The sequence below is a fragment of the Lobosporangium transversale genome (genome assembly GCF_002105155.1).
Source record: "Lobosporangium transversale strain NRRL 3116 chromosome Unknown BCR41scaffold_66, whole genome shotgun sequence".
Taxonomy (NCBI): domain Eukaryota; kingdom Fungi; phylum Mortierellomycota; class Mortierellomycetes; order Mortierellales; family Mortierellaceae; genus Lobosporangium; species Lobosporangium transversale.
This window is the reverse complement of record NW_019029044.1, coordinates 119,894-134,869: the sequence shown is the minus strand read 5'-3', so window position 1 is coordinate 134,869 and position 14,976 is coordinate 119,894. Positions and strand designations below refer to the sequence as shown.

The 14,976-nt window shown below is 43.3% G+C and overlaps 4 protein-coding genes across 4 annotated transcripts; 2 read left to right on the top strand and 2 right to left on the bottom strand.

Annotated features, from left to right (window-relative positions):
* Positions 1-297: 297 nt before the first annotated feature.
* On the bottom strand, positions 298-1,272 carry BCR41DRAFT_375399 (hypothetical protein; the record flags this gene model as incomplete). Its single annotated transcript, XM_022026947.1, has 2 exons — positions 298-711; positions 826-1,272. 2 exons carry the CDS (start codon positions 1,270-1,272, stop codon positions 298-300), a joined length of 861 nt encoding a protein of 286 aa, XP_021875960.1.
* A 915-nt stretch (positions 1,273-2,187) lies between these two features.
* Positions 2,188-3,535, top strand: BCR41DRAFT_426404 (ceramidase). The gene is made up of 4 exons (XM_022030727.1): positions 2,188-2,329; positions 2,456-2,625; positions 2,747-2,854; positions 2,947-3,535. The coding sequence occupies exons 1-4, from the start codon at positions 2,208-2,210 to the stop codon at positions 3,516-3,518; spliced, it is 972 nt and encodes a 323-aa protein (XP_021875959.1). The 5' UTR covers positions 2,188-2,207; the 3' UTR covers positions 3,519-3,535.
* A 100-nt stretch (positions 3,536-3,635) lies between these two features.
* Positions 3,636-5,157, top strand: BCR41DRAFT_342781 (ceramidase). The gene is made up of 3 exons (XM_022022305.1): positions 3,636-4,361; positions 4,454-4,561; positions 4,674-5,157. The coding sequence occupies exons 1-3, from the start codon at positions 4,070-4,072 to the stop codon at positions 5,147-5,149; spliced, it is 876 nt and encodes a 291-aa protein (XP_021875958.1). The 5' UTR covers positions 3,636-4,069; the 3' UTR covers positions 5,150-5,157.
* An 80-nt stretch (positions 5,158-5,237) lies between these two features.
* On the bottom strand, positions 5,238-10,482 carry BCR41DRAFT_426402 (hypothetical protein). Its single transcript, XM_022030726.1, has 4 exons — positions 9,318-10,482; positions 9,136-9,189; positions 6,753-9,030; positions 5,238-6,656 (listed from the first exon to the last, which is right to left on the bottom strand). The coding sequence occupies exons 1-4, from the start codon at positions 10,434-10,436 to the stop codon at positions 5,389-5,391; spliced, it is 4,719 nt and encodes a 1,572-aa protein (XP_021875957.1). The 5' UTR covers positions 10,437-10,482; the 3' UTR covers positions 5,238-5,388.
* Positions 10,483-14,976: the final 4,494 nt, after the last annotated feature.

Here is a 14,976-nt window from a genome sequence, read left to right as displayed (position 1 = left end):
AGAACAACATCCTTTCGAGGGTTGGGTGCAGGATTAGGATAAGGAGCTGTGTGCTCATTTTGATGTTCCCACAGGTACACAAGAGCCCTCAGGGTACAGTCTACTGTCGACATTCCAATAGGAACCTCTATTTCTTTGCATGCGTTCCCGTACCGATCAGTTCTGAACTCGGACTTGGACTGCTGAATGACTGAACTTAAAGCTGTCATTTCACAATGTTTGCAAAAAAATAAAAAAATAAAAAAATAAATAAAAAAATAAAAAAATAAATAAAAAAAAAAAAGAAGACAACATTGTCTATTTACCTTTTCCTGCTCTACCAATGGTAGCTGCCATAGAGTGCTCAGCACCATCTTGTCCCTCGTCTTCATCATCAGTATCATTATCATCTGATGGATCTTCGGCTTGTGCTTTTGATGATGCAGGTTGAGCTGTGAATTCCAAAGCGCGTGAAACAGCCCATTTTGTCAAATCCTCGTTAGGAGGTGGTGAGGAAGGTACCCAGAGTGATCCTGCATTGGGGCCCGGCATCTCGTCTGTGTCCACTTGCGGTACTATGCTCACTGGTCCCATGTAGCTAGTATTCACACCGACGTATTTTTTCGTCGTTCGCATGAATGTTACTTCGTTGAAAAACTCAACCATCCGAGCAGCATTAACAGTATAGTCTACAGTATCGCTGCCTTCATGAGCCTTGTTATCCCAGTATTGCTTTTATTTTATAGGGTTGTAGAGTCATATAGGTCATTTAAGGAGGGAGAAAAAAAAATCAGCCATTCTTGTCATATATCATTATCAAATAAAATATGCAGAGATGTATTTTACCTGCCATTGTCTTATGTACACCTTGTATATGGTAAGCGTTTTATCCGCGGCGGTCGATGGTTTATTCAGGAGTTGTTCAAGAATAAACTTAGCCGAGCCTCTTCGAGCAACTACAACTTGCTCCTCAGTCATGAAGGCCATGGGAATTGATGTTGAGTTGGCGGCAGGTACAGGTACAGGTACAGGTACAGATTCCTTGGACCTCAGTCGTGCGCGTTTAAAATGGGAGACTCGGCCAAAATCGTCCGTATTTGTGAGCCTCTTTTTAAACTGCGGGGTAGCGGTCTGTGTTGTCGATGACTCGGCCACTTGGGTTGGTTTCTGTCGTGTAATTGTCTTTTTTTGTTGAGGTTGCTCTCTCGTTTTTTTTGGCGAGTCGATGGGGAACGTGGTTTTCATCGACTCGAATTGTTGATTTGTTTCTGTCTTTGAATTGTGAATGGGCATGGTTGAGAATAAGGTGGGGTGTAAGCGTGAAGTAGGATATAAACGATGACAATAAGAATCAGATGAATGAGTAACTAAAAAAAAAAGAGTTAAGGAAATGAGGAGTAATGAGGACTGAAAATGCAATTTTTTTTTCCTATGATAAAGAAACACAAGTCTAAATAGGGTCCATGTGGTCAAATTTGGAGACACACCACTATTGTGTCCATCACTGAAACATAGTCGCTCTAAGAGGCAACGATCACGTGTGGTATATCATTTACTCTCATAATGAATATCTTGTTATCAAAAAGAAAGAAAAAAAAAAAAAAAAAAAAAAAGTCTCCAATAAAGCCCCATTAGTGCACGTAAGAACATGTACGCATTACTGGCATCCCTAGTAACCCAAGAAATTATTTATAAAGTTCAGTGTTGATAAATCAGCTTCAAAAAGAGTAGGGGAAGGCTTTGTTCGAGGTTACCAGATCGGACTTCGTGACAATTACGCTCACTATATAAGAAAGCAATATACATTTTACTGCCCAAGGCTTTTTTTTTCGTGACAATACTCTTAGCTTCATAAGATGCTCCGAGGGCACAATAGTAGCCGTAGGGACGGGGCCAGCAACCTACTATATGCTTTGATTTATACACTTGTCAGACCAAGCTATTTAGGACTTTGTTCCTGAACCTTCGGATAAAAGCTTATGTGAGCATGCACGTCATCTGTCCGGCCTTCGGATATCTGAGAAATACTTCACCCTTTTTTTCTGAGGCGTAATTTTTTTTTTTTGACCCCGATGTGATATTTTCCCTCACCATCCCCCTTCTCTTCTCATTCCTCTTCTTCCACCTTCCACAGAATTATTACGGGCTATAAAGGACAGAAAAGTAGGACATTACAGGACAAGGATTCTTTTTTTTTTTTTTTTTTTTTTTTTTTGTTATTTACCAAAATGGCGCCTGTGAGTGCTACGTCATCATCGTCAATATTCAACAAGATCGGATACTGGTCACCCAATACAGCATCTGTGGACTGGTGCGAAAGCAATTATGAAGTCTCATATTACATTGCAGAGTATGTAAAGGATAAAAAAATAAAAGCTGAATGGAAAATGATACATTGTGTGGCTACTGTGAGCGTTAGGGTACTAATGAAAAAAAAAATAATAAAAATATATATATAACTGTTATCACCCCATAGATTCTGGAACACAATCTCCAATCTTCCCAGTCTCTTGTTAGTGATCCTTGGGTATCATCTATTTCCAACAAACGATGGACGGTTCAAACTCTTGTTTTGGGTCTGCGGTACTGTTGCAGTTGGTTCTGCCCTATTTCATGGCACGCTGCGACATAAAATGCAGCTTCTTGGTATGAAATGGAAAAACACATTCTTTAGGCTGGAGTCATGTTATCATTCTTTTATATACTTTCATTGCAAGTCTGACCCGTCAAGTGTTTTTATTTTTATTTTTTATAAATTATAATATAGATGAGTTACCCATGTTGTATTCTGCCACGATTATTCTATACATCCTCGTAGAAACCAAGCATGGTCGTCAAGGACCTTGGTTCCCTGCCCTGTTGACGGTGTGGATTTGTAAGAGGCATTAAGAAAAAAAAAAAAAAAGAGTTCATTTGTTTATCTGCTAAAGAAAAAAGATTTTCCGCGCCACTAATGTCCTTCCATAGCCTTGACAACGTTCATATTTTCAACTGCCAGTGGCAAGATCCAGTTCTATACCTTCCAATCGACTTATACGATCCTGCAATTCTGCATGATCTACTATCTTCGCGTTCTGCATGTCCAACAAAGCGCAAAGCATCAATCATCCATCTCGACTGCGAACAGTAATGTTACCTCCACCAGTTCCAATACTTATACTTCCCGTCAAACGAAGGTAAATTACAGTTCCTATAAGCAACCGTCGCCATCGCCCTCTCTGAGACCACAAGCCATGGCGGATGTCAAGATTTTGATTCGCCGGGCACTTGGATTTGGGGCTCTAGCAGTCTCGATCTGGCTGGTTGACTTGCGTCTTTGCGAGTTTATTAACGGCAAAGGAGCACAGTCACTGTTGAAATGGAACCCGCAGCTTCATGCATGGTGGCATGTGTTCTCAGCCGTTGCTATGTATCATGCTGCGCTGCTCGTTAGCTTTTATCATTATGATGTACTGGAAAGAAGTCCAGCCGTGTATCATTGGAAGGGTGTCGTGCCTGCCATCCGTCTTGGATCGAAGTTGAAACCGAGAGAGCGTTAATAAACGAAAAAGTCCGTGAATATAAAGATATGTGCTTGTGTAGACTATTTGTTAATTTGCGCAGCAAAAAAAAAAAAAAAACCGTTGCACATGGTTCAAGTTGAATATGGTTATATACCCCTGCATGCATTGTTGCGGAAAAAGTGTTTTTGCCGGTGAAATAACACGATCATAATTACATGTCTTCTAAAATGCACAGAAAAAAATATTAAGAAGGAGCTGTCGTAGTTTTTCTATTTGTTTTGTTCGGACAAAAAGGATGTTTACATGCTGATAAGACCTCTGTCTGTCTCACTCTAGTTCTATTTCACTCGACCATTTAACGCCAGCCCAGTCCTATTAGTTCTAGTTCTCTCCTCTGTTTTTTATTATCTGATCCACGATCTTACTTGTCTCTGTTTCTTCCTCTCTTCTCTCTCTCTTCCCTCTCTATTGTTCCTTTATCACAGGTCAGATCTGCGCAAGTTGAATCAATTGCATTCATTCACACTGTGAAATAACAAGTCAACAAGTGTTACACACAGACTTCACAGGTTTACACACAAATACGGATGGCGCCTGTAGTATCAGCAGGAGGCTCTTCTGCATTCGATCAACTTGGATATTGGTCTCCTAATACAGCTTCAGTCGATTGGTGTGAAAATAACTATGTGGTCTCCTTTTATATCGCAGAATTCTGGAACACGATCTCGAATGTCGCCTGCTTCATTGCTGCTTTTCTAGGGTATTATTTCTTCCCAGGCCATGAACGTCGGTTTATGCTGTTGTTCTTGACCTTTGCCTTGGTCGGTTTGGGATCTGTGCTCTTCCATGGTACCTTGCAGCACAAAATGCAGCTCCTTGGTAGGTACCTTCTATTCTCTCTTTCTTTTTTTTTTTCTTGTCATTGCAATTTCATATTAACCTCGGTGATTTTTTTGTCCTTAAAAAAACAGATGAGCTACCCATGCTATATTCTGCAACAATAATCCTATTCATCCTAGTTGAGGCCAGACATGGTCCGCAAGGTCGATGGTTCCCTCTTTTACTCACAGCTTGGATTGGTAAAAGCACCTTACAGAGGAAAAAAAAAAGTCTTTTGAACTTTGATAACATAGACTAAAATGGGGTTTTTTTTTTTTTTTTTTTTTTTTTTTAAAAAAAATTGACCGTTAGCAACAACGACGTATATCTTCTCCACAGCGACAGGAAAACTTCAATTTTACACATTCCAGTCAACCTATACTATCCTTCAATTCTGCATGATCTACTTCTTACGGGTCCTTCACGTTCAACAACGACAACAAGGAGGCCTCCTTTATCGCCCCAGCTCTCAAGTCACCGCCCTGATCCGTCGTGCTTTCGTCTCTGCTCTCTTTGCAGTCTCGATCTGGTTGGTTGACCTAAGACTTTGTGAGTTTGTCAACGGCGTCAGCACAACTTCTATCCTCAAATTCAATCCTCAACTTCATGCTTGGTGGCATGTCTTTTCAGCCTGTGCTCTTTATCATGCTACCATGCTCATCGTCTATTATCATTACGCAGTTCATCAACAGCAGCCTTTTGTTGATTATTATAAGGGCATCATCCCTATTATCCGTTTAGGTCTTCCTTCTCGTCCTAGCGAAGGAAAAGGAAAGCGAGTAGACTAGGAAAAAAAAAAAAAGGCTATATATCATCAATTAAAATACACTAATATTTTTTGCCATCGTGATCGGCCTCTTCTACAATATCCAATTTGATTATTATTATTATTATTATTATTAATTAGTTTACGTATACGAAAGTTATTCCTTATACATTTTCGATACTACAGGAATAATATTATAATTAAAGCAAAATAAAATCTTAGCAATGTAGTATATCCGTAACAAAAGAAAAACAAGGGATCTTAGAATGCACTTGAGATAGGTGCCCTCTCTTCTGTTGGTGAAGGGGTGGGCGAATGACCATTGAAATAGAATTGTGAAGAGCGCGATGAAGCTGAGGACGAGACACTGTCAGAAGACGATGTTTGGATCGACCCCCAGGTCCCACAGTTGCGTTCACTAAACCATTGTCTACGCGATACCTCATCTTGAGGCTCACGAGGGAAACGAACTGATGTAGCTGACGCCTCAGAACCGCGTCTCTTCAGTGAAGAGACGTCTGCATCATCCAGAATACGGGGATGGCTCTTGTCCATCAGAACTGACATAGTTCGCTCGCTACGAAGACTAAGATGGCTCACTCGTGACTGGGACATGGTCGAGGCAAAGCTGGGCCGACGACTATATAAACTTTCATTATCCCCCCAGCCAGACAAATCATCACGCGTGTTCCTGAAAGAATTGGATGCCCAGGAGTCAGAATAGGTCAGATCACTACTACCAACACTGAGTGTACCGATTGAGCCTTGTCGACTCTGACGCATAGGATGTCTAGGGGGCCGCGAAGGGATTGAAAGCGAGGCTGCCACACCGACAGGCTCCACAGGAACAGTAGTCATCATCGACATACGATAAGGAACGGCCTTTGGAATATCCTCATAATGGATGTGCTGCTCTTCTTCCTTAAGGTCTGTACCATTGTAAGCAGCATCTGGTTTCCGCAAACGAATCACAGGCGCCTCATTTTGTTCTGAAACGAGCGTGGGGATGCGAGGACTACTGAATGATCCCTGTCTAGAGCCAGGATGGAGCTCAAGACCTGCTTGACTGTCCAATTCCGAAGCCGAGTCGTAATCGTAGCAGTCATAGATACTGTCCGCATACATTGATCGAACCGAGCCCCTCTCAGTTAAATATGAACCTTGACGAGCAAGCACAGCAGGGAACGGCATCATAGGGCCTACTGATGGAGTGTTCGAGGACATTGAGGGTGAAGGAAGAGGAGAGGTAGGCGCAGCAGGAAGTGTCAAAGAACTACTTGACATGCTGCGGAGGCCGTTCGTCTTTTTGTCACCCAAATCGGATGATTGTTGGCTAGATTGCGTGGCTGTATCGAGAGAAGCGTCGACTTGATCATTGACGGCACTCGATCGCGTGGAAAGACCAGAAGCTACGCTCGCTGGGAAGGGGGATCTTTCTAAATCGCTTGCACAGCGGCGGATGGGCGACAATGGACGTACGGTCATCAAAGCAGAAGCCCCGGATTCTGGAATGGCGAGTTCCGCTTGTTCTATTTTGCGCAAGCAATAAATTACTGGGGTCAGTTGTCAATGCAAAAAAAATATTATACTCAAATAGGTCATGATCCATAGATCCGAAGACTCACCATTCGTAGGAAGAGGAGGGAGTTCTTTCTCGGTATTGAGTGGCGCTGCCACGGTCTGTTCAGAGATATCCTTTTGATTAACTTCAGTTTCTGCCAATGGTAAGGAGATACCTAGGCCAAAATGGGAGGACTTTTGGCTTGGAGTAGGACTAGTCTCTGCTTCCTCGGATGTGTTTGTGGCAGAAGTTTGTACCTCGGTTTCACTCTTCTCATTAAGATCATCTTTTTCTGTGCGCTTGAAATTTCGTCTCATGGATGATTGACGAGTCAACACTTGCGCATAAACAATACCTCCAACCGAAGACACGTTAGATGATGTCTCACTCTGGACGGAGGTCCTCGAGGCGAGCCCAGAGGAGGATGTGGTCGACACGTCTTGAATTTCAGTGGCATCCTCAGCTGTTGGGGATTGTGGCGTTTCTTGACTAGCAGTTTCAGCAGTGGTGGGCAAGGGTTCATCCAAATTCTTCAGGCCCGATTGGACTCCCTCATCTGCCTTGATTGGATCCTTCTCCTTTGTGGTCGTGGTTGCTGTCACTGTTTCAGCTGAGGATGCATCGCTAGACGCAAGGGGAGCAACAGTGATGTTCAACATTGCTGCCTCAGCAGGAGTCATTTCAGAAACAGCCCCATTTGATGCCTTGATTGGTTTCTCTGTGCCGGTGCTTTCAGCTGTCTCAGTAATGTCAGTGGTCTCTTCGGCCTCCGCAGAGCTCTGCAAACGCTCAGCAATGGACGCCGCTGGTTTCGTTGTCTTTACGGAAGTCGTTGTAGAGCTTGATGTGGATCGCTCAAGTTTTCTAGTAGAATGAACGCTGATAACGGATTTAGAGGACTTCAACTCATCGGCTCTAGGGTCCATGTCCCATCGAGGGACAAAGAAGGATTCTCCAGAGCCGTCATTCACTTCAATCATCTCGTCTTTGTCAAACGTTCTGCTAGCAAATTTGGCTAATTTTGCCTTCTTTGCAGCTTCTTCATCAGCCCCCTGCTGCGTAGAAGCGGCATCAGCCTCTTGACCATCCTTTCCTTCCTCTTCAGCCTCATACTCCTGTTTATCTCCATCCGCTTGGTCATGACGCTTGAGCAAAGAGGCTCCTCCACTCGCGTTATCACGGGTAGTGTTGCTTCTACGCAATGAGGCGCCCATGGCAGCAAAGCTGTTTCCGCCTTGCTGTTCCTGTGCTAGATACCTTGCTCGGAGATTATCCTCAGAGAAGAACTGAACAGGTCCACGACTACCCTCTTCACCACCTTGCTCGTTTAGCTCACCGTTCTGATCACGTCTCGAATCGCCGCCATGGCCAGGACGATTCAACCTCTTGGCAAGCTTGCTCTTCAACGCTTTAAGTTGCTTCAACCCACCTTTCTTTTCTGCATCGCTCTTAGACCCATGGGCATCCTCACGATCAGAATCATCGTCATGAAAAACACCATTTGCAGCATGGCGGACTGCTTTGCGCATCTTCTGTACCTTCTTTTTGATGCCTTCGCCGCCACTTGTATATTCAGATTTAGCTCCAGCATCTTCGTTGTCCGATTGATCCACAGGGCGAACGATGGGAACGGTTTTGATTTGATTAGTAGTTGACACGAGCTTAGGTTCGCTGATAACAGTGATCTTTTTACGGCGAGATCCCTTTCGGTGGGGCTTTGTCCCATCCGAGTTGCCTCCGGATAGGTTTCCATTACTGATTTTGTTCCGCAATGGTGGATTCATGGCTTTCTCTTGCAAAAACAACGCCTGTTGTTGTTGAATGTACATGATATGAGCGATTTCAGCCTCACGCGAGTTTGGTATCACGGCGCCATTCAGATGGGGTGGCTGTGGCGCAGACCGTGTGGGCGTAAATGGTGTGCCCTCAGGTTTCTGGCGACGATGGTGGCGACGATCAGTATGATCTTCGGGTCCGGAAAGGACATCGCCATCCGTATCATCGTTCACGCCTTCATCCTCATAATCTCCGTCATCCTGATGATCTTGTCCTTGTCCATGCGCACGATCTTTTCCAGAGCCATCCGTATGGTGTGAAGGCACTACGTTCTCCCAGCGATGGTAAGGATGACGGCGGCCAGGGGAGATGGGTGAAGTCATTGACTGTGGAGAGAGAGCGGACTGAGGAGACTGACCAGCTTGGACTTGAATGGGTGGTGCGCGCCTCCTGGAGGTCGATCGTTGCAAGGTAGGGTCTGAATTGAGGAAATTGAATGTGTTCTGTGTATTGCTCTGTGTTGGCCCCATGCGTGGAGATACCACAGGAGAAGGAGGTACAGGCACCTATAGGAGTCGCGCCACCAAAAATAAAAAAGAAATCTAAACTTTTAGAGACCGATAAAATCACCAGCTTGTTAGACCAGCGATTATTCAATAAATGGTTTTTACCTTGTAGTTGTCTGAATCATACGTCGGTACATGAACTGTCTTATCCTTAGGTTCCTGGCGGGGAGTAGACCAAAGGGAAAAAAAAAAGAAAGAGGGGTAAATTGTGAGCAAGCGATGAAGCAGCATAGGTGGTGCTCAATGTGAACTACATGTACAAAAAAAAAAAAAGCTCTCATACACACCTGAGCATGTTGAGCACCATCGGTTGATGCTATTGCTCCCTGTAAACCGGATCCATCTCCTGGAGAGGCTATTCCGGCGGCTGACAGCTCTTGACTCTTCATTGGGCTGAGTGGAACAGAAGTAACCGTTGGACCTTCTGTGCCAGAAGCTGTTACTGTTGCTGCTGCTGTTGCCAAGGCCCTTAGATTAGACGCTGATCCAAGCTTTGCAAGTGGATGATGAGATCCAGACGAAGGTGGTGATGCAGAAGATGAAGCGACCGAGATAGGACCTGGAGGCTCCCAGGTTTGATTCAGGGTCTCGAGGTGGCTGTGGTAGCTTTTGACGTTCGACAGATAGGGTGCGTCCTTGGAGCCGTTCTTCAGGATAGATGTCTGGCGCTTCAATGGTTGATGTGGGGTTGAAGGTGAAGGTGGTCCCGATCGACTTTGGTGGCGCAAGAGTGGCGAGGAGTAATTAATCTTGCTGTTGGATCTTTGTAAGCCCGAAGATGAGGCGACTGTCAGGAGTGAGGCATTATCACTTTGAGTAGAGCTTTTGTTGTCAAAATAGCTGCTGGTTGGACTAGTGCCAGGGTGATTGTCATTTCCAGGACTGTTTGGTTGTGTTCGGATACTAGGCGAGTTCTGAGGGGAGGTCTGATTAGAATATGGTGAAGGGGGTTGATATTGATCAGAGGCCAAGTTCCCTTGCTGGTGTGATTGCTGATTATTCTGATTCTGATTTTCGCCATTGACAGATGATGCTGTGGTCACTTCCTGGCTATTCAGGGTATGGTTGACGGAGCCAGCAGAGGACTCTTGGCGCTGCGCGTTTTGCGAAGGTGCACGGCGCAGACTTGCGCTTCTGCTAGGGAGACTGGGCCGAGGAGGAGGGTGTGCATCTCGAACTGGGGGCAGGATAGGCTGTGGACCTGATGTCTTGAGGTCGAGAGGGCCCGAGATGTTGATTTGATTCGTCGTAGGCGAGGGCAACTCGGACTGAGGCCCACTAGGGGCATACGTTGGCATATTAGGAGACCGAGCAGCAGGCCCTTGATGTTGTGGTGATGGTGGATAGGGGTTATGGCCTTGCGTAGGTGGAGGGGGGATATAGGTGTTAGTGTTAGCATTAGACATGATGGAGTGAGACTAGAAAAGTAATGAGGACGTAACTAAAAAAAAAAAAAAAATAATGAATGAATGAGAAAAATGATGAATGAAATGAAATGAATGAAGTTTGAAGTGTCTACATGAACATGGTTGATAAAAAAGAAGGAAAAGCTATTAGGGAGGATTAGAGGATTGAAGGGTATCCAGAATGGAGTAAAGGTAAAGGGAGAGGGTTTCTTTTGTAGGAGAAAGGAAGAAGGATTCTGTTTTGTTGGAATTAAAATTAAAATTAAAAGTAAAAAAGAAAGACAACGTGGTTTGCCTTCGTCTCATATAAATGATTAAACACAAACAAAGCAAATAAACAAAACCACATTTTCTTTATGCATAATAGCCGTTCAACAACAGCCAAGAAGGCCCTGTCTTCACATTACACACATCATACACATTCATATGCACTTATATATCATGCATGAGCATGCAATGAGGACATGCGCCGTCCGTTGTTGTCATATTTAACATCCTGCTTCAAACCTAGCTTGCTAACATCTACTTAGTCCGCTTTTTTTTTTGCTCTACTAATTTTTTTTTATTAATAAATATAAATGTATATGAAAATGCAATATACTTTTGTGTGTAGATATCTATATGTTAGCGCCACTTCATCGATCTTCCTCCTTCACTTCCCCCAAAAGAAATTGTCAGAATGAAGAATGGGCTATTGGTCTTCGTCCTTGTGAGCCGCCCGGGGTCTATCCTGCGCCTCATTTTTATAAAAGTAAGGTACCAGAACACATGTCCCTGAAGAACGTTTTTTCTACACATGTCTTTGCTACCGCTGTTGTTATTGTTGTTGATTTTTTTTTTTTTTTTTTTTTTTCTTTTTCTTTTTGATCGGGAATTGCGGTCTTCTCCTCCTTCTCTTCCTAATCTCTCCATCTCTTCATGATCGTAAACTATGTGTTTCTATATATACTGTTAATCGGGCAAGCAAATGCCTCGGTTAATGCCTTGCCTAGTCTGATTCTCAATTGATGAAGCGAGTTTTTTTCTGCATTGTTTTTTTAGAGGTCCGAAAGAGAAATGAAAAAAAAGATGAATAGATGGTCTATATCAGCGTATTGGTGCCAACAAAATAAGGTTAATAGCTGTCATTTCTGTGTTGAGAGCATTGTTAGAGTATGTACTGTACACGTCTACATATACATATACATTTGTATATTAATTCATCCTTGTGAATACTTGGACTAAAAATACATGTGTCCGGTGAAGAAGGCTAATGGTGATCAATAAAAAAAAAAAGAGTCAGAACGTCTACTCTTTCTTACCAATCGTATATTTTTGTAGACTTTACAAAAGTCAGGTAGCATGAGCTCATTTTGCATTTCCTGGCAGTCAATTAGCCGATAGAAGACAGTTGGGTCCGAGACTTTATCTTTTATGGAGAACCGAATAATACAGATTCATCTGAGGAACAAGTTTCGGCCACATGAAAGCCAAGAAACACAGGTGAATGGATACCTTCCCCCTTTCTCCTCTCAAATGTTTCGTTGATTCTTTTTGCCCACCCAATGGGTTAGGGCTCTCTCTTTCTTTCTGATTCGAACACAAATTTTTTTTTTTTCTGATTCTGCCAAGTTTGTTGAACAGGGGCCATGCTTATCCGTGTCACCATTTTCAATGCTTGTGCAGCCGTTTCACATTAAAGAGCAAATTGGTGGCGCTGTTGACCAAATCTAAGCATGTATAAACCATTTGACATGGATCAATGGGTGATGTATATATAATAACGCCATATGATGCAAGTCCAAGCTTAGTCTACTTGTATTATGCCTGCTGCTTCATTGGTCATAATCCTTCACTTGAACTCACATATACTCGACATGTTCTTGGGGGGCTTCTCAGCGCTTTGACCTTGATGGCGATCGCCTCCTGCTCATGTCTCGTAACGAGCAATAGATTAAAAAATTTATGCCTGGACCAGGGACCACTCGAAGGAGCCAACTTTGTAGTTTAATAAATTTTTATATCTGCGCCTCTCATTTTGATATGACATTTTCCATTTTCATAACCTATCCCTGAACATTTGAAATATGGTATGGGGTTATTATCTCTCGGACATTTCTCAGATATGATTATTAAATTATCGTTCATTTGACAGATATTTAAAGAGCGTTAATAGCGACCTGTATACTCTTGTGTATACTTGCAAACAGTTCGAGAATAGGGTTTATTTTCTTATATTAAGCAGCGTTTTGCATCAATTGGGATAATGATTTTAGTCAATATTTCAAATCCATGGTTATTGGGACAGTTTTCTAGGAGGTAGATTTTGAGCTAGGCTAGTTTTTGAAGGGATTGAGTATGGAGCCTTGTGAGCAACGGCTTTGAGGAACGTTAGGGGTTTTCACTGGCTGACTAGATTTTTAATTAATTCCTGGTCGATTATTTTTAAATGGAGAGTGTAGATAGTGGTGAAGAACGATAAGAAGGTGAGGCGCTTCCTAACAAAGAATACTGGGAATGGAGGCACTTTCAGATATCAAATGGCGATGCTGGCTCGATCTTCTCCATCTTTTGTGAAACATTGCTTCGCCATCTTGCTCACGTGTCGATTTATCTTTTTCTCTCTCTTTTCATTCAACCTTCTATTACCTCTCCCTACTACTCTATTCACCCACATATTTCATTGCCCACCCTCGGCTCCATTCTCTTCTTTTGCGTTGTTCGACTTCATTGCTGTATTTTGGGCCATTCATACACTCTTCTTGATTGCAAGTCTTCTGCTGTGAGTCTCTCTTCAATATCGTTATTACATGATTATCTTGCTGATGAAATACCGTTAACCTTATAGTAATGCTTCTTGCTTTGACAGCTACAGAGAAAAAGAAAAAAGAAAGCATGAGGTGGCTACAAAGCATGCCAAGGCGAGACCAACTCCCACCTCAGAAAGCCTTAGACCTTGCTACCATCTACTTGGAGCAGGCACACAAAACAAACGATCCTGTGCTCGCTTTGGAGATATGTTTGGATGCTGAGAATGCTCTTTATCGAATACAGCAATCTGATCAAAAGTTGCTTGTCAAAGCCTCAACAAGCAATACAGACAATGCAAACAAAGCGCTATGCAAGGCAATCGCTGCTACTCTGAATGATGTTGGTGCATTGTTTGACAATCTCGGTCATCCAGATCACTCTAAAAGAGGCTACAAGCATGCAGCCAAATGGGGTCATCCTCAACAACTCAACCCAGCTCCAAGCAACCCTCATACGTATTGTCGAGCCAGCAACGCTGCCAAAGATGACAATGAGGGTGGTGGTAATGATGGTAATGACGATGCCAATAGCAGCAGCAAAACTCAAAGCAACAGCAGAACTGTTCAAGAAAGCGTTAGCACAATCGGTAGCAAAGTCGACAATATCAACAATGCATTGAAGAGCCTCTTGATCCACAGCTCTGTGATTGTCCCTAAAGAAATATTTAGCCAAGATGTACCTCAAGTGATCTTCAAGTACAACCTCCCTCATCCAGATACACCTTTGAACAATACACAGCAGCTAGCGTATTGTCTTGGATTGCTTCCTACTGCTCCCATTCCAAGAAAAGACCTCAGTAAGCAAGAGCAAGAATGGTCTTTGGCCACATCGGATGATCATGATGAGCAAGAGCGTCTTTGCAACCTGGCATCTGATGTGATTACTATGTTCATCCATGACGATATCAAGTCTGAGGCTATTGTCACTGAAGTTGTGATGCTGGCTCCAGTCCTCGACTATGACCAATACAGGACACTACTCATGGCTTTGGTCAATGGAATCAAGCAGAACATCATGCTAGAGACTCATTTACTCGAAGGATTGACTCAACTGGTCCAGCATGTTCCTCCTAGATATCTCGACCCTTACGATCTAGTTCATATTCTCAGCACTCTCAGCTCTTGCTTACAAGGCACACATGAACAATCTGGCAGTCACATCTATCAGCTGTGTGTTACAGTCTCACATGTTCTAGATGCCATGGTCGACAATCAAGTCAAGGGTCTGAACCGAGAACAACTCCATGAGCCACTGTCAGCCTACTTGAAGGTACTGAAAGATAGCTCAGATCCTTTTTTGGTCTACCATGCAGCTTATGCTTCACAAGCTCTACTGTATATCCCAAATGATGAAACAATAATGCAGGCCATGCTTCGACGTACATCAGCAGTGGCTCAAGGAGTGTTTGGAGCAGTAAGTGCAGTCAAGGATTGGGATCTCAATGCTTTCATGGATGAACTGTCCAATGTCCAGAGAGGGCTCCCATCTGTGGCTGACGCTATAGATAAAAGTTTACGGATGTACAAAGGTGCAACATCAATCTACACAAGTGGAGAAGCATTCAAACACAGTGTGGAAGAAGGACTAGCTTTTAGTCACAAGAGTGCATGGTATCCAGCACTCCGTAGAGCTGATGCATTCCTCCAATCAGGTGAGCTCACCAAGTTCAAGACTCTTATATGTGAAGCACCTTGTCGACGAGATGTAGCATTCCAATGGGGAATATGTCTGCGGTTAAGAGAGATTGCAG

Bases quoted from the DNA above. Each gene is read 5' to 3' on its own strand.
- BCR41DRAFT_426404 (XM_022030727.1), top strand. From the start codon at position 2,208: ATGGCGCCTGTGAGTGCTACGTCATCATCGTCAATATTCAACAAGATC. The intron at 2,330-2,455 runs GTATGTAAAGGA...ATCACCCCATAG, and splicing joins GTCTCATATTACATTGCAGA to ATTCTGGAACACAATCTCCA. The intron at 2,855-2,946 runs GTAAGAGGCATT...GTCCTTCCATAG, and splicing joins CCTGTTGACGGTGTGGATTT to CCTTGACAACGTTCATATTT.
- BCR41DRAFT_342781 (XM_022022305.1), top strand. From the start codon at position 4,070: ATGGCGCCTGTAGTATCAGCAGGAGGCTCTTCTGCATTCGATCAACTT. The intron at 4,362-4,453 runs GTAGGTACCTTC...TTAAAAAAACAG, and splicing joins GCACAAAATGCAGCTCCTTG to ATGAGCTACCCATGCTATAT. The intron at 4,562-4,673 runs GTAAAAGCACCT...ATTGACCGTTAG, and splicing joins TTTACTCACAGCTTGGATTG to CAACAACGACGTATATCTTC.
- BCR41DRAFT_426402 (XM_022030726.1), bottom strand. From the start codon at position 10,436: ATGTCTAATGCTAACACTAACACCTATATCCCCCCTCCACCTACGCAA. The intron at 9,190-9,317 runs GTGTGTATGAGA...ACTCCCCGCCAG, and splicing joins ATGGTGCTCAACATGCTCAG to GAACCTAAGGATAAGACAGT. The intron at 6,657-6,752 runs GTGAGTCTTCGG...TGCGCAAAATAG, and splicing joins CCCTCCTCTTCCTACGAATG to AACAAGCGGAACTCGCCATT.